General features: G+C 35.9%; 2 protein-coding genes across 2 annotated transcripts in view; both read right to left on the bottom strand.

Moving 5' to 3' along the window:
- LOC134852849 (kinesin-like protein KIF17) overlaps window positions 1–18,102 on the bottom strand; it is a 52,851-nt gene that overhangs the window by 17,462 nt on the left and 17,287 nt on the right. Inside the window, exons 2-10 of the mRNA XM_063868681.1 lie at window positions 16,309–16,472; window positions 11,173–11,294; window positions 10,653–10,919; window positions 9,963–10,191; window positions 8,940–9,097; window positions 7,174–7,235; window positions 6,003–6,367; window positions 3,376–3,470; window positions 2,925–2,993 (exon numbers count right to left, since the gene is read on the bottom strand). Coding sequence (XP_063724751.1) covers window positions 2,925–2,993; window positions 3,376–3,470; window positions 6,003–6,367; window positions 7,174–7,235; window positions 8,940–9,097; window positions 9,963–10,191; window positions 10,653–10,919; window positions 11,173–11,294; window positions 16,309–16,472 — 1,531 coding nt within the window. The remainder of the gene's footprint in view (window positions 1–2,924; window positions 2,994–3,375; window positions 3,471–6,002; window positions 6,368–7,173; window positions 7,236–8,939; window positions 9,098–9,962; window positions 10,192–10,652; window positions 10,920–11,172; window positions 11,295–16,308; window positions 16,473–18,102) is intronic.
- Window positions 351–2,109, bottom strand: LOC134852850 (uncharacterized). The gene is made up of 2 exons (XM_063868683.1): window positions 1,618–2,109; window positions 351–772 (listed from the first exon to the last, which is right to left on the bottom strand). Exons 1-2 carry the CDS (start codon window positions 1,730–1,732, stop codon window positions 546–548), a joined length of 342 nt encoding a protein of 113 aa, XP_063724753.1. The 5' UTR covers window positions 1,733–2,109; the 3' UTR covers window positions 351–545.

Raw genomic sequence — 18,102 nt, 5'->3', positions numbered from 1 at the left:
GACTATTCTGTGAACAAAATTCTGTACGGGGAAAAAAGTCTAGCATCCAATAGCAACACCCTTGATTATCGCAAGGAAAAAAACTTCCTACAAAAAAAACGACAAATAAAATCATCGCGACCTATAAAAGAGTCTGAACTATCATTGACTCTAAAAAAGGATCAAGATTTTTTCCGCTACAGAGAGGAGAACTGAAATTTAAAATCGAACTTCAACAAGAACTAAAAAGATTTTCAGGTTTCGCGCCATTTGCACATTTTTAAGTAGATAGCGTAATTTTCCCTCCATTTAGCAAATGAATTTGAATCGAAATTAAGAAGATATCATAATTCGAACCGCGAAAACCTAAATTGAAGATAATCTAAATAATTTCAGTCAGTTTTTCTAAGAAGAAATTCACATATTAAACTACTTCTGAGAAATATCTGCCAAATTGGATGGAAGATATTCAGTTCTTTGGAGGATAATTTGAGCACGTCGACTGATCAAAATTCATTTGATTTGATTTGAACTCATTTGATTTCATTTCGCTCGCTTCTTTTCTATCACTTGAGATGCAACCCAGAGGATATCTTCTTCTTCAGTCCCATCAAGGGAATCAGTTTTCCATGTCTCACTTTCCTCACGCGGTCTTTGATGTAGTAGTGGGTGGGGTTGTTCTCTATGCTCTCCTCTCTGAACTCCCCCACCCCGCAGGAGAGACAGTAGATGGGGTTGCAGGGGGAGGAGGAGTCAGACAAGTACTCGTCTTCTACTACTTTGTGACATGCTTCTAAACAAAAATTTGCAAAATTTTGTGACTTGCTTCTGAATGGAAAATTACTTAAAAAATTTTGTTGCATGCTTCTTAACAAAAAATTATAACTAATTTATGTCTACCCAATAACCACCCCATCTTAACCTATAGCCTCATCTTGACGTATTAGTGCCATTGATCGAAAATCGCTGCTTGATTCATCACCAAGGATTGATTTAGAAGGCAATTCTACTTGAACACTCATAGGGTTCTTCTTCGTTATTAATGCATGGCATCCACTATGGGCTCACTGGTACTGTACGAATGAACATAGCCAATCGAAGATTGGAAAAAAGTAATGAAAGCAAGTAAAAATAAAAAAACACTGACTTTGTTGAACAAAGCTCAACTTTCAAATTTCAAAGAAAAAACCTTTAAGCTCTTTAAATTTCTAGCTAACGATTTATGAATTGAGCTTTTTTGATAATAATAACCCAACTTGAGACAACTGGATGAACAGGTAAACTTTTTATTCCGCTGAAAATCTAAAAACTAAATTTCACTTTCGAAACTAGAAATCATTTACGTTTTTTTTCGCGCCATTTCCACGTTCGTGTTTGGAGAGTACTATTTACGTCATTTTCAGCAGATGAATTTCAATGAAAATCAAAAAAAGCATATATACCTAAGTGCTTTCATAAATGCATCAATATGTATGAATGCACATCTGTAGTTATTACATACTTTTAAGACTTTTCCTGAATCAGCATCCTGAAAAAATCAGCAAGAAAAAATCGTGAAAAAAATCAGCAAGACCTATGAAAGCGACTTAACTACGTTCGTTACTCATAAACAAAAACAGGATATCAAAATGAACTTACTGCAGTGGAAGCATTTGTAGTGGTAGCTCCATCCAGGCACTTTCTCCGCCAAAGAATCGAAGGGCACCTCGCACACAACACACACACTCTTGATCTCAAAGTTGGTCAGCGTCATCCTCGCCAATCAACACTATTTTTGATCACTGTTGCTCTTGTTGTTGTTTTGATAGTCTTTGGTTTAGTCGAGAAGAACTATATCCGTCACGTGTAGATACAAAAAGCGAGCTAGCACAACTTTATACTTTGTTGTCGGGTCGATGAATAGTAGATATAGTTTCTTAGAAGACCAATTATTGTCCGCGATTGACACGATAGTTCCCAGATCAATTCGTTGTTCTTACTCGATTGAATCACAACTGATTGATCAAACGTTTTCTTCTGACCTATGTGTTGTTTTGTACGCAGATGTTTTCTCTGCTCGTTTGATGAATAATTACTTGCGAGTTTGATTGAATGAAGAGAAAAGAAATGCTGCACAGAGCTTAGCGTGTTGTGCTCATTGAAATTTTGTGCCAAAAAGTAAGCATCAAATAAATATCTTCTGTGACCAAATTTGGCGTAAAACTCCAGCTAAATTTCATTATAAAAATGATTCTTTATAAAACAAATTTAGTCAAGGGAGGAAAAGAAGACCAAATTGAACAAGTTACTGGGCAATTATCACAGACTCTCCCGACCAAAGTCTTTAAAAAAACAATAAAACAGTTTTTTTTTCAAATTCTAGTAGTTTTTTCTACGCGGTGTGATAACAGGATCTGTCGTATAACTATAATTTAGGCATATTCGACAACCATAGTAATACAAGTAAATTGGACAAAAAAACTGAAGAAAAACGAAAAAAAACGAAAATCCAAAATGGCGCAAAGTTTTCAGGGCTTAAATTTCATCAACCGCGAATAAACGATTTGTTCAACTACCATCATTGTTGAACTCGCCGGCTATGTTCACACTAAAATTCCCGTGAAATCACACATCAGCTTCCCTTTTTTCATGACCATCGAATTTTGCATCCAATCCCAAAAAGCGGCAAACATTGCAAATAATGCAGACAAAAATGACACGCCCACGTAAACAAAGAACACCAAAATTGCTAATGAAGTTGTCATAACAAGCCCAAAAAAAATACTTTCTGCCTTAAACCAACTTAGGCGGAGTTTGTTCACTTGGTTGAACACCTTTTATAGGAGGATAGGGGGATTTTAGGGATAAAATGGTTCACATCATAGTCCTCATCATAACTTCTTCTCGTAGCACTATAAGTGTGTACTAGTATCTCGATTCTGCGAGAGTGGACATGTGTGACTCACCCTCTGCATCTGCCTCTGAGATGGAGATGAGGTTCGGGGCTGACGACTTGGGCCGGGCATTCTTGCGCCCTTAAACAGACAACACCTCAAATACCTCACAATAGAATTAGTTATCGCTAACCATCTTCTGTTTTGGGAAACAGAAAAGTTTTTCATGATACGTAAAATTCATCACAGAATTTTACTGCGTCAAAAAGCTCGCCTGAAAACAGGGTAGTGTAAAATATTTAAAGGTGCTCACTCAAAGGTTGATCGAATCAATAACCACCAATCACTACTGATTAATCTTGTATACTCACTTGATATATTTTAATTTCTTCTTTTCAATTTTTACATGTTTACGAATCATTTACAGTATTAGGCCCAATAAGTAATGTATAAGCTTGGGGTATATCTTCTATCGTATTAAGAAAACCGATGACTTTATTTAGCCCATTTGTTTTCTGCTTACTCAATTCGGGACTCTTTTTGAAGGCAGATGCGTCTCCACTGTCCTTCACTTTCAGGAAGTTTCCACTTTCATCTTGAACCCCTTCACAGTCGCCACTTAAGCAACACACTCTACATTAGACATTGGAAAGCTTCAACTTAGAGCATAGACTTCAGAGTGTCTTAACTAGATTATTGCTCGTGAGTATTTAGTTCTCATGGGCTTCAAAATGAACGGATATTGGGGGAGGGGTGTGGGAAGGTTTGGTCATTGAAGTTGAAAATGATCGACGGGTGAGGGGGAAGTTTTCAGTAGAAAATAAGCGTTTTTCATTGCATGGAGATAAGTTTTTAAAAGATCAGAAGAGTCGGGGAGGAAGAGTCCGGCATTTTCTCTGAAAACTCTCATCGTCAAAATCATGCCAAAATTCAAAAAATGAATATGAAATTGGTTAGTAAAAAAGGACTTTTGAAGGGGGTTTCGTTCTAAAAGAAAGGGGGTGGGATCTACGAACATGGCCTTAAATATGGCCTTAAGGCTTTTTGAATTTCTGGAATAATTTATGATTCACACGTTTTCGATAAAATCAGCCCAATTTGAGATTTTTTATTTCGCTGAGAAATCTGATAATCAATTTCCATTTCGAAATTTTAGTGAACAAATTTTAGGACTTTTTTCTGAAAACAAAAAAAAACAAAAATCACCAAGACCTACATAAAAGTATTCACTACGTTCATGATTGTTAAAATTGAGGATTTATGTAGCATGCTAAATTTAATGGTTGCTCAGGGTTTGTGTTGCATTCTAGAGATGCTAAATTTAATGGTTGCTCAGGATTTGTGTTGCATTCTAGAGATGCTAAATTTAATGGTTGCTCAGGATTTGTGTTGCATTCTAGAGATGCTAAATTTAATGGTTGCTCAGGATTTGTGTTGCATTCTAGAGATGCTAAATTTAATGGTTGCTCAGGATTTGTGTTGCATTCTAGAGATGCTAAATTTAATGGTTGCTCAGGATTTGTGTTGCATTCTAGAGATGCTAAATTTAATGGTTGCTCAGGATTTGTGTTGCATTCTAGAGATGCTAAATTTAATGGTTGCTCAGGATTTGTGTTGCATTCTAGAGATGCTAAATTTAATGGTTGCTCAGGATTTGTGTTGCATTCTAGAGATGCTAAATTTAATGGTTGCTCAGGATTTGTGTTGCATTCTAGAGATGCTAAATTTAATGGTTGCTCAGGATTTGTGTTGCATTCTAGAGATGCTAAATTTAATGGTTGCTCAGGATTTGTGTTGCATTCTAGAGATGCTAAATTTAATGGTTGCTCGGGATTTGTGTTGCATTCTAGAGATGCTAAATTTAATGGTTGCTCAGGATTTATGTTGCATTCTAGAGATGCTAAATTTAATGGTTGCTCAGGATTTGTGTTGCATTCTAGAGATGCTAAATTTAATGGTTGCTCAGGATTTGTGTTGCATTCTAGAGATGCTAAATTTAATGGTTGCTCAGGATTTGTGTTGCATTCTAGAGATGCTAAATTTAATGGTTGCTCAGGATTTGTGTTGCATTCTAGAGATGCTAAATTTAATGGTTGCTCAGGATTTGTGTTGCATTCTAGAGATGCTAAATTTAATGGTTGCTCAGGATTTGTGTTGCATACTAGAGATGCTAAATTTAATGGTTGCTCAGGATTTGTGTTGCATTCTAGAGATGCTAAATTTAATGGTTGCTCAGGATTTGTGTTGCATTCTAGAGATGCTAAATTTAATGGTTGCTCAGGATTTGTGTTGCATTCTAGAGATGCTAAATTTAATGGTTGCTCAGGATTTGTGTTGCATTCTAGAGATGCTAAATTTAATGGTTGCTCAGGATTTGTGTTGCATTCTAGAGATGCTAAATTTAATGGTTGCTCAGGATTTGTGTTGCATTCTAGAGATGCTAAATTTAATGGTTGCTCAGGATTTGTGTTGCATTCTAGAGATGCTAAATTTAATGGTTGCTCAGGATTTGTGTTGCATTCTAGAGATGCTAAATTTAATGGTTGCTCAGGATTTGTGTTGCATTCTAGAGATGCTAAATTTAATGGTTGCTCAGGATTTGTGTTGCATTCTAGAGATGCTAAATTTAATGGTTGCTCAGGATTTGTGTTGCATTCTAGAGATGCTAAATTTAATGGTTGCTCAGGATTTGTGTTGCATTCTAGAGATGCTAAATTTAATGGTTGCTCAGGATTTGTGTTGCATTCTAGAGATGCTAAATTTAATGGTTGCTCAGGATTTGTGTTGCATTCTAGAGATGCTAAATTTAATGGTTGCTCAGGATTTGTGTTGCATTCTAGAGATGCTAAATTTAATGGTTGCTCAGGATTTGTGTTGCATTCTAGAGATGCTAAATTTAATGGTTGCTCAGGATTTGTGTTGCATTCTAGAGATGCTAAATTTAATGGTTGCTCAGGATTTGTGTTGCATTCTAGAGATGCTAAATTTAATGGTTGCTCAGGATTTGTGTTGCATTCTAGAGATGCTAAATTTAATGGTTGCTCAGGATTTGTGTTGCATTCTAGAGATGCTAAATTTAATGGTGGCCCAATTAAGTAGTTTGTTTCCTTAAAAAAACATTATGAGAAAGATTGAATGACATCCACTCACTTTTCATCATCGTAGAACTCTCTCAGATCCCCTTCCTCGTCATCGATGCCTTCGTTTAACTCCCCCTCGCCATCATCGTCAAAGCCACCTCTTGCACGCACCAGCTTTTCTTCTCTATTTTCATCATGACCGTATTTCACACCCTGTCTCCCTTCGTCCCTACAGGGGTCATCATCTGCATCATCATTGGGGGGATCTCTGAGTCCTTCTTCACTTCGGTTGTGGCTCAGGTCATGACCTTGAGAAGCGGTTGAGTTCGGGGTGGATTTGAGTTTGAGAGAGGTTAGTTCGTGTTCGACCATCTGCTTCGCTCTGCTCAAGTCACTAATCTGCTGTTCCATCTGCCTCAAGTGGCTTTCGTACTCCTAAATAGCCAAGAAGAATATATTTTAACACAAATTGTCTTTTCGGTCAACAAACCTGAACGAAGTTATTAATTCAAAAACTGCTCATTTTAATGTGAATTTCAGTTAATCACTGATTTCCTCGCGTAAAAACTATGTCCAAAAAAGTTATAAACCTTTTTATTGTTTTAGACTTCTTAAATTGAAGTTTAATCTATAACATACAATCACAGTCAACAAACATCCGCTTCAAAACATAACATCAAAACTGGAAGAAGACATATTAGCCTATCGAGTCTCCGCTTCGCCCATAACAACACCCATATTGATGATTAGGTTAAAACATAGCCAACTGAGAGTTGCCAAAGAGTAATGAAACAAAAATTTCATTTGTTTTTTTAACTAACTTTCGAATTTTAAATTTAAAAAAATTGCCCTTTAAGCACTTTGAATTTCACGAACCATTTATGATCGGTGCTTTTTTGATAAATTTTACCCAAATTGAGAAAACTGGATCAACAGGTAAAATTTTTCATTTTTTATTTTGCTGGGAAATCTGATAAAATTGCATTTTTGAAATTAGAAATCGATCACGTTTTTGACGACCTTATCTTTTTCTGCTATTCGATAGTGGAGTTTGCCTTCCTTTTAACAAAGGAAACGAAAAGAACATGAAAACAACTTGAAAAAAAATCAAAAGTCAAACCTCGAAAAAACAAATGAGCCAAACCGCGTTCATACTATTAAACATCAGCTGGATGGAATGTTTATCTTCATCAACTCCAATGCATGTTCCACTGCCGTCTGATTCTTACTTTTTAACTAACCTGTTTAATCTGTTCTTTTTCTTTGTCCATTTTCACACGGTCACCACTACTGTTAGACGTCACTAAAACACAAATATATGTAATCAAAGTTTAAATTTAAGTTAAAATGATAGGTTTACACAAAGACTAAAAAGTAATTAATATCCTCTTGGAGCTATTTTTCTTGAAAACCTGATTTAAGTTATTAGTTTCGCCCAGATTTAAAATTCACCAATGAAATGATTCTTTGAAAGATCAACTTTCTAACACAGAAGCTAAGCTGAGCTTCGCACCACTTGCGATACAAAATAAAATGCCAAACATCAATAGATGTCTCGACGAAAAATGTTATACAAAGCAATTAACTAGAACAAAATCAAGATTCGGACTACATGAATTTCGTTCAATTCTTTCTTATAACCAATAAATGGAAATGATTGAAAAAAAAAACGTTGGTAAAACAAAATAGATCCAAAAAATCCTAAATTTACTCAAAAACTTTGCTTAAAATCTTGCAACCATACAACCTGCATATCATACAGGACGAAATAGGAATAAGAAAAACCCCTATCCGTTTTTTGTATAAAGTAAGATCATAATGGAGGAAACATAACCAAATTTCAAAATAAGCGCAAAAAACTGGCAGAAAATCTGAAAAAAAAATTGCGAACTTTCTTTATTTCAACAATTTCAGCCAGGAAAACCAAGATTCCTGAATCTCGTACAACACTTAGCACATTCTTTTGTAAGCAAAACAGTCAAATCAAAGATGCAAACAAGGATAGCCAGTTACTGTGCAAAAGTTTATTCAAATTAGTGTCGTCTTTTCAGCGTGGTGTAATATAAAGATCTGAAGTGAAAATATAATTTAAGCACATTCGACAGTTATAGTAATATAGGCAAATTGGACAAAAATTATTGAAGAAAAACGACAAGAAATTCGAACTTTTTTTGCTGAATTTTTTTTTTGAATTTTTGATTCTCAATTTAAAACAGGTTTTTCTAAACACTGATATTGTTCGAATGACGACTGAAAGGGCTTCAATATGATACATCACTCGACCCATTCCGATGATTTTGCGTGGAAAACGAAATTTGAGAAAAAAGAGGAAACTAAGAAAACACCCGAATACAAAGTTCCTCTCCATTTTCAATGATTGGAACAAAAAAAAGCAAATTTTCTGGAAAATAATGACTGAAAAAATTTCGACATGAAAACAATATGCTATGTCATCAACATGAATCCATTTCAATTGAAACTGATGTAAACTAAAACACACTTAACCAATTCGACTTACTAATTCCCCGAACTTGTAGAACAAATAACAAATCAAAAATCGAAACAGAAAATTTAATGCGAAGTGCTACCAGAAAAACTCTCAAAAAAATCTTTTTAATGTTAAGTTTTGGCGTGCATAAAAACAGTAAATCATGATTTACAGTTAAACACTTGACAAGGAGGAAAAAGGAATTTAAAAATCTACCAAAAAAGTACAGAATTATACACCCGGCAAGTAACGCGACAAAAATTGGGTGAAATCATTAAAGCCGACGAAAAATTTTTTTTTCAGCTGCATTTTCAGTATCCCTATGGTAGCTCTAAAACAGCTCTTAAACTACAGCCGTAAAACGTACAACGTGCTAAAAAATGGATATCTTAAAATAGGAGATCCAGTCAACAAAGTGCTTTCCGGGAAAAAACTCTTATATCGATTGCAATACCCTTCCTTATTGCAAGAGTAAAAATATTTAACCAATACAGCGCTTTGAAAATGATCTATGCCTACCTTTATTCTGATTTGTGGTCACAGTTGCTGGCAGTGGTTTCCCGTCTAGCATGGCCTTCAGTTGCATTATTTCCTCTTGATACTGTCTCAACAGCGCATCCTTAGGGTCCTCGTTGATCTTCGGCTTATTCTTTATATTCTTCGCCCGATTCGCATACCTAGAGAACAATCATAATAAATAATTTTATGTTTAAGATATAAAAACCAAGAATCCTCGCCCAAATCTTTAAATAAATGTTTTTATATAGGCTTTAACAGCCCCCAGGGGCGGATCTAGGATTTTCCCGAGAGAGGGGGGCGTATTTTTGAAAAATTTTCGAAAATTTTGTCGATTTTTTTAGGTCGACCAAATTGATTTTCTGAGCTCTCCCAAATCACTATAAATGCCCCATTTTGACCAAATTTTATGCGCCGCAGGCAAGTTTTTGAAAAAAAACAGGCCAAAAAAGGCGTATTAGGGCACTTTCTGGAAAATCGCGTTTTTTCGGCGCGCGCTCCCCCATCAAAAATTAGTATTTATTGGCTTTAGAAAAATTTTAAGGTACCTCACCAAAAATAGATATCTTAAAATAGTACAAAGGGGGGACCCTTTGGGTCGGCAGGGGGTCGAATCCCTGAGGGGGGAGGGCAGCGTCAGCCCCCCCCCCCCCCCCCCCCCGTAAATCCGCTACTGATAGTTCCAATCGTTAGATGTTAGCTGACCACATCTATTGACGTTCCATGACTCAACTTTCAACAAAGTACTACGAGAATCAGGAGGAGTTAATACTCGCACCATCATTCAATCAAAAGCATTTGATTGAATGATGGCGCGATTTGATCAGAATTCAATTGTGAACAAATAAATGACGACAGCGCTATTGATATCCATACTTAGCAGCTTTATTTATTACAAGACTGTTACAAGAGTCATAAAACTTTCCTTGAACACCACTCATGAGGCCTTACAAGCAAGAAATGCCATATTAAGCCATGTCCTCAGAATAAACACTGAATACATTTTATCGTGGTTCTTTAACTAACCTAAGAGTTGAGAGAGTCTCATCGTAATTATCAGCAGCAGGTGAGAGACAAGCCACCATGAGTGTCTTAGTGTTGCCTCCGAGGGAGTCTTGCAACAGCCGAGTCAGTTTGGAGTCCCTGTATGGAATGTGTTTGCTCTTCCCATCCACCAGGGCACTGATGACATTACCCAGTGCAGACAGGGACAGGTTAATTTTGGTGGCCTCTTTCAGACGGTCTCCCGCCGCGCCTACACATTTAGACCGATTACTTTGTTTGAGCTGTTTATCAAGGGACACAGCAAATATAATAAACATAGGAATACCCGGGGTAAGAAATCGTTATGTGAATAACTATCAGTAAATTTAGATTTTTCATACTTTGGTTGATTAGTATAGTTTTTTTGCGTTGGGTGAAATTTAACTCCAAGTTAATGAACGAGCTTTAATTTTTCAAAATTTTGACAATCATAAATCACCTTAGTTTATGATTAGATTAGACATTTGTTTTGATAGTTAAAACAACAGTATTCTCAGAGAATGTGAATAAGCCAGCCCAAGTGAAACTTGAACCCAGAACAAGTTTTCTTTGAGCTAGTAAAAATTGGCTGGATAAACCATAGTTGAGCCATAGGTCGAAGTAAAAAAAACCGCACGATTAACATTATGGAACTGATTGCACACTCTATATGTGCGGAGTCTTAGGACGCACCTGTCTTAGATTGCCTCTCACTTCCCGCCAAGTCAACCAGATTCAACTTTGAAGCCAAGAAATGTTCCTCCCCTCCCCCGGCTGATGGAGCACCAACTGACTGTGTTGCTGCATTGGAGTCCATGATCTCGATGTTGATTGTGAATATGGAGTGGGATCTGGAGGAGTCGGCATTCATCAGAGTGGCTCCCACTGCTCGGTTGTTCCACCCTTTGGCCATCAGCAGTTGGCAGTCTTCGACATTGCGCACCTCGTTCTGAGAGAGACCTGAAACAAAAATTACTATTACTACTACTGTTACGGCATTTTCTCATTCAAAAATTGAAGTAATTTACTACAACTAATTACATTCCCCAAGAGATCTTTCAAGTGCCACATTTATGCTCTATCCTCAACTTCAGAGTACTTCATTGTGAGCAAAAATTGGACAAATGACTGCCTTTCTTGGGGTTCATTCTATCATTTTACACTGATACTAGACTGAAAAGAAGCTATTTAGTGACGCTGGACGGTGGACTACCTGACACATAGACTCCTTTCTCTGGATGCTCCTTCAGATCCAGTTGCTTCTTCGCATCCTTCGACAGCAGATCTCTGACTTGCTCATTGTAGATCTCCAGATAACTCGCATGCACGAGAAACCTATAATGAAAACAAATTGGAGATAACCACTACTTTTATTATAAAATCTAACTCTCGCTGTTTGAGACACCAAAAGAATACGTTTTCCAAACTCTCGGTCAGCTTCATTAGAAACATTCAGATTATAAAACCAATTCATCTCAAATTACAAAGCCTCCGTCTCTGTAATCAAACGCCGACAACACGTCCTAACAAACGCACAATATAACACAGAGGCAAATGAGAGCTCAAGAGCACTTGGCATACATCGCAAAAACAGCATGGCAACCTAGCCAACAAAACAAATTAGACGATAGCCAGTCGAAAAAATAGTTCCATGAAAAAAAACGTAAAACTACGTCTACCAAACTTTCATAAACATAGCTAACTGGCATTTGGAAAAAAAAATGAATTAACGCAAGGAAACAGTTTGTTTTTTTTGTAGAGAAAATCTCACCTCTCAGATTTTCAAAGAAAAAATATACATCCTTGAAACCCATTGACTTTCTAGAACTAATTATGACTGACACTTTTTCGATTTCATCAGGCCAGTTCGAGAAAACTGGATCAATAGGTATATTTTTTATTCCTCTGTCAAATCTCATAACTAAATTCCACTTTGGAAACTAGAGGCCAGCAAAAGCTGGAAAAATACCTGTTTGATGATTTTTGAAATTTTGAAGGAAAAAATTCGAAAACTGGGCTTCACCTAAAAGTTCAGTTGGTTCTCTAAGAAAATAAACTAGGAGTGAATTTTTTTGAGTTGATTTGGCTGGAAAACCTGCGAGAAAACCAAGAAGTTTTAAAAAACGGTCAAATATCGAAAAATCAACTTTTCCGAGGGTCATTAATTTTAGTGTACAAAAACTTGGGCATAACCGCTTATGCAGGGGAGCTTCTCACAATCCGGCCTTTCGATTGAAATTAAAATCTCAGATTTGGCAGGGTAGTTTTTGAGAAAAGTCAAAAAGTTTCAAAAAACGGTCAAAAAATCGAAAATTTGACTTTTCTGAGGGCCATAGCTTTTAGTGTAAAAAAATTGGGCGTAGCTGCTCTTGCACGTGAGCTTTCCACAACCTGTTCTATCCGTTGAACCCGAAATCTCAGATTTAGGAGGGTAGTTTTCTGGTAGGGAAAGCAAAAAATCCAAAAATTTGGGTACAAAAAATCCTCCACACACTTTTTCGAAGGCTGTAGAAAGTGGGGTAAGGTGAGAAAGTATTAGGGCATTTTGCAGCCACACAGGGAAGTGGGCGAACTTTCCATTGGTACCACTTTTTGAAAATCGGTAGAGTAATTTCGAAAAAAAAGAATAATAAATTATCATAATAAAAAACCCAATCTCATACACATTACAGGTCAGCTAAAGCTGGATACCTGTTCAATAATTTTTAATTTTTTTTCACCTGACGCGTAAGAGAAAGGGAAAAATTCAAAAAGTGAGCTGCACGCAAAACCTGAGTTGGTTTTCAAAATAACTAGCAAAGATTTTTTTGAGTTTTAGTTTTTGAAAGCCATAATTTTTTGTGTAACAAAAATGGGCGTAGTCGCTTCTGCAGGCGAAACTTCCACGACCCATTATACCCATTGAAACTAAAATCTCAGATTTGGGAGGGTAGTTTTTGAGAAAAATCAAAAAGCTTCGAAAAATCGAAATTTTTCTTTTCTGAGGGCCATAACTTTTTGTTTAAAGAAATTGGGCGTAGCTGCTTATGCAAGTGAGCGTCCCACAACCTGTTCTAACAGTTGAATCCAAAATCTCAGATTTGGGAGGGTAGTTTTTGAGGAAATGTGAAAAATCAAAAAATTTGGGCAAAAAATTCCCACACACTTTTTTGAAGGCGAGTAGAAAGTGATCTAAGGTTTAAAAACAGACTAACAGATTATGCAGCCACACAGACGAGTGGGTAGACTTTCAATTGGTACCACTTTTTGGAAATCGGTAGATTAATTTCGAGAAAAACTAAACTTTTGAAAAAAGTGAAAATTTTTTCAAAAGCCTTTCAAAAAAATTAAATTATTATAATAAAAAAACCCCATCCCATACACACTACAGGCCAGCAAAAGCTGTCATACTTGTTCGAAAAAATTTGCAACTGACGCGTAAGAGAAAGGGAAAATTTCAAAAAGTGAGCTTCCTGCAAAACCTCAGTTGGTTCTCAAAATAACAAGGAGTGAATTTTTTGAGTTCGATTTGGTAGGATAACCTTCGAGAAAATCAAGAAGTTTCAAAAACGATCAAAAAATTGAATTTCTGAGAGCCATAACTTTTTTAAGAAAAAAAATGGGCGTAACCGCTTCTGCAGGCGAACTTTCCACAACACGTTATGCCCATTGAAAGAAAAAACCTCAGATTTGGGAGAGTAGTTTTCGAAAAGTCTGAAGTTTTTTTAATAAAAGGTCAAAATTGAAAAATCGGTTTCCCAAGGGCCACAAAATTTTCAACAATTAAAATTGGGCGTCATCGCTTATGTATGGGAGGTTCCTAAAACTTTTACTTTCCGTTGAACCCAAAATCCCAGATTTGGGAGGGTAGTTTTCGAGAAAAAACTAAAAGTTTCAAAAAAGGTAAAAAAAACGAAAACTCGACATTTCCCAGGTTCATTTCTTTTTGTGTAAAAAAATTGAGCGTAACCGCTTACGCAAGGTACCTTCTCAAAATCTTTCCTTTCGATTGAAACTAAAATTTAAAATTTAGGAGGGTAGGAGAAAAATGTTTAAAAAAGTCCTAAAAAATTTGGACAAAAATCCCCACACACTTTTTTGAAGGCTAGTAGAAAGAGATCTAAGGTTAAAAATAGAGACTAACAGATTGGACAGCCACACAGGGGAGTGGGCGAACTTTCCGTCGGTAACACTATTTTGAAAATCGGTAGAGTAGTTTTCGAGAAAAACCAGATTTTGAAAAAAATATATATATATCGACAGCGTCTCCGAAAAAAATAATAATTATAAATAATTATAATAAAAAAACCAATCCCATACAAACTAGAGGCCAGCTAAAATTGCAAATACCCGTTGGATAATACTTGATTTTTTCTCAATTGACGCGTAAGAGAAAGGAAAAAGTTCAAAAACTGGGCTTCACGCAAAACCTCCAATAGTTCTGCTCTCTAAATCTGTAAAATAAATTGGAGTGATTTTTTTTAGTTCGATTTGGCAGGATAACCTTCTAGAAAATCGAGAAGTTTCAAAAAAAGTTCAAAAAGTGAACTTTTGAATTTTCGACAGCCATAACTTTTTGTGTAATATAACTGGTAGCAACCGCTTCATTACAAATAAAAAAAATAAAACTAAAAAACACAAAATTATACACTTTCATAATACTTGTGTTAATCAAACAGGAATTCCCATTATACCTGTTTTAATCAAACAGGAACTAGAAGTCGATCACGTTTTTCTCGACATTTACACTTTTGCTGTTCGATAATGGAGTTTGCCTTCCCTTCAACAAAGGAAATGAACCTAACTTAAAAGAAATCAAAAGTCAAACCGCGAAATAGTAAATAGGGATTATTGAATATATCTATGCTTTCAATGCTATATCAATATAGTTACTGTTACCTTCATAAGTTTAGTTACTGCTACAAGCATGCTCGCTCGCTTTATTTGCTCGTAATAAGACGAAAAATCATAAATTGAAGATATTAGACAAAACATCTTGAAACTGGGAAAATTTTTTAAACTTACTTAAGGTTCGAATCACGATTGAAAACGATTTGATGATTTATCACTCGACCTATTCCGATGACCATTTGTGGTACCTGATGTTGCGTGGGAAAAAAAGGAACTACAACACCGCGAAAATAAAGTTCCTCCCAATTTTCAATAGCCCGTACAAAAAATGGGTCAATACATAAATTTTTATTTATTCCGTTGGGGAATCAAGTAATTAAAATCCATTTTCAAAACAATTTTGCGCGATTTTCCTTTTTGTAAACGAAGAGCGCAGTTTGACTTCCAGTTAACATTTGCGTGGTGAGAAGGCATATTTGACAGTCATAGTAAAATAGGCAAATTGGAAAACAGTTTTAGAAGAAAAAAAAATTTTCAATGCTTTTTCAGGAACTTATTGCATTTTTGAAGTAACTCGGGTAAAATCAAATTTTCAAGGCTTAAATTGAGCATAAATAAGCTAATGTAAGCCTGCTTACTCGCTTAACATAAGACGAAAAATCAAAAGTTTATAACCGGTTTTGGGAAAACTTGTTTGAAATTTTTTAATGTCGGTCGAATCACGACTGAAAGTGCTGTAATCTGATATATCACTCAACTCAAACCAATGATAATTTGTGATGGCTGATTTCGCGTAGAAAACAAAAAGAAAGGAAAAAATCTAATACACACCCAAATACGAAGGTACTCCCCATTTTCAATGCTCGGAACAAAAAAGCAAACTTTCTGGAAAATTATGATTTTTTTGAAAAAATTTTTGACATGAAAACAATACGCTATGCCATCAACTTGAATCGATTTCAAATGAAACTGATCTAACCTAAAGCACACTAAACCATTCAAAACTTACTAATTCCAATTTGAAGCTAAAGTGCTACTTGTAATATAATAGTCTCTGTTAATATCCTTAGCATTCGCTGTACTGAATAGCTGGTTATTGATCTTGAGCACATACTGCATAGAAAGAACACTTTCGAAATGAACACTAATATTTGTGAGTTAGTTTGGAAAAAAAGGAGTTCATACTATCACATAAGCTTTGCTTGAGTAAAAAAGCAGTTATATGTTCAAAATACGCCATGTGTTGACCAAGTATGCATTTTGGCACGAAATGATTCAAAGATTCTGTTAGACAAGTTGTTGCCCTGAAACTTCTATGTTCTGCTTTGATATCACTTGCCAATCGCAAGCGTAATAAAAGGCAACAAAAGAATTTCATGGAAAATCAATCTCTTACATATGTGGTTACATAAAACATGGATTTGACTTGAAATGCTATTTTTGTTACTTTTTCTGATATCAAAATTTATTGGAAAAACTTCATTATAAAGAGGCTTCAAAATATTGGAAATTTAGCTACCTCTTGTCCTTAGCAATAGCCACTGCCTCGAATATGTGGTCAAATGCACGCGGGATGATTCCCCTTTGAGTGGTGGGTTGGGGGATTCCCTGCATGGAGAAAGACTTCCCACATCCAGTCTGCCCATAGGCGAACACAGTGCCATTATAGCCTTCCAGAACATTCTAGAAGAAACAGACATCTGAACATGAAGTATCAGAAAGTATGCTTGTAGATCAGGTATCTGAAAAAAAAACAGGTTATAAGATTTTCAAACACTTGTTGGAGAAATACGATCTCTTTTTAAACTGAAATGACCACTTTTTGGATTAATTCGATTTGGCTTTATGCAAATGGTGAGCTCAAAAATAACTGAACATAAAAATTTTGAAAAGATAGCCGGTTGTTTGGCAAGCAGCATAGAATTTTCCGTCACGCTTATTTTTGCAATAAAAATTAAAAAGAAAAGAATCTGATTTTTCCCTTTTTTCGGTTTCAACTAGTGAACGCGAGAGGGGACTAAATTGGTTAAAAAGCTATAAATATGGCTAATAAAATTAAAATAGAGGAATGTCTGAAATTTATCCAGTTTGAAAATTAGCCTGAAAAAGAGATGAAAATCATGACTCCCATCTTTCTCGAAACGGATAAAACTTTTGAGCTTTTTTTGTGCAATCACGGTTGAATGGGCTTGGTTTCAATCTGTACCACACTTGACTACCTGCGAAGTACTTTCTTTGAGGTAGTCAAAATCGATCGGAAAAACACACTAGCTAATCCATAGTTCCTTCCGGTCAACTTCAAAAGAAAGCAAGTTCCGGCCGAAAAAAGATGTAACGGTCTATCTACATCGTGAAATCATGCCGCAACCACGACAAATCTGAATTCATTGGCGAAGGTATGATCAAAATCAAATCTGTGATATCAATTTCAGCTCACTGGGGGGTCTAGTTTCAGGTCCACGGCAGCCGCAAATTATTGCCTACAATCGCGGTTTCATAGCTTGATGTGGGTTGAGTTGTCTCTTTGTCTGAATCTATGAACGCTGCGTAACAATAGAGCAGTTCAGCACCGATCAGCCGACAAAGCTGGACAAACATGCTACAATCTGATTAAAATTAAATGGGAAAAATCATGCGTTTCGCCATCTATCGTGAAGTCTGATAGGGCTTATCGAAGCTCTGCAGGCAACCGTGGCCAGGTAAATCTGTCCTTCTGAGCCAAAACTCAACTTCTGTTTTCCAATGACTTTTTTAAACTTTTTTTTTGGTTTAAACTAATAAGAAACAATCTACTTAAAGCAAACCAAAACAGAAAAAGATTCAACTAAAATGAAGTATGATTCTTAAAAACATAGTCATTAAAATGAATAGGTTTTTTAAGTTTTGGACTCATCATTGTATTTCGTAATCTATCTTTAGAGAGTTCAGAAGAGCTTATTAAAACGTTATGACCGCCAGAAGTTAGAAAAGAAGTCCGACAAAAATAGCTCGATGCGATGGGAACCGAATTAGCTTGATGCCATACGGAAAACAGTCGAGAAAACACTTTGCAAACACAAGCGAGAAAACGGCAAAAAAAAGCTCTAAAATGTCAAATACAAAAAAAATTTAAATAATCTTTGAAAAATTATACGTCTGCTCATGTTCTGGAATCGAACTCTCAACCTAAAGTTAAAGCATCACACGTCCTCACCTCTGCTCATGAACGCGTGACGATCTATACACACTATTCACTAATAAAGCAGATAGAACATGATATTCAACTGCCCATGCTAGTGTAGCAAATTGCCATTAAATTATTACTTTTATTTGC

Source organism: Symsagittifera roscoffensis, chromosome 8 (genome assembly GCF_963678635.1).
Source record: "Symsagittifera roscoffensis chromosome 8, txSymRosc1.1, whole genome shotgun sequence".
In the NCBI taxonomy this organism is placed as follows: domain Eukaryota; kingdom Metazoa; phylum Xenacoelomorpha; order Acoela; family Convolutidae; genus Symsagittifera; species Symsagittifera roscoffensis.
Note: the sequence above shows the minus strand (reverse complement) of the source record. Positions and strands in the feature narration are given on the sequence as shown.

Coding starts and splice junctions, on each gene's coding strand:
- LOC134852850 (XM_063868683.1), bottom strand. CDS start 1,732: ATGACGCTGACCAACTTTGAGATCAAGAGTGTGTGTGTTGTGTGCGAG. Junction 773..1,617: donor CTACAAATGCTTCCACTGCA/GTAAGTTCATTT, acceptor ATTTTTGTTTAG/AAGCATGTCACAAAGTAGTA.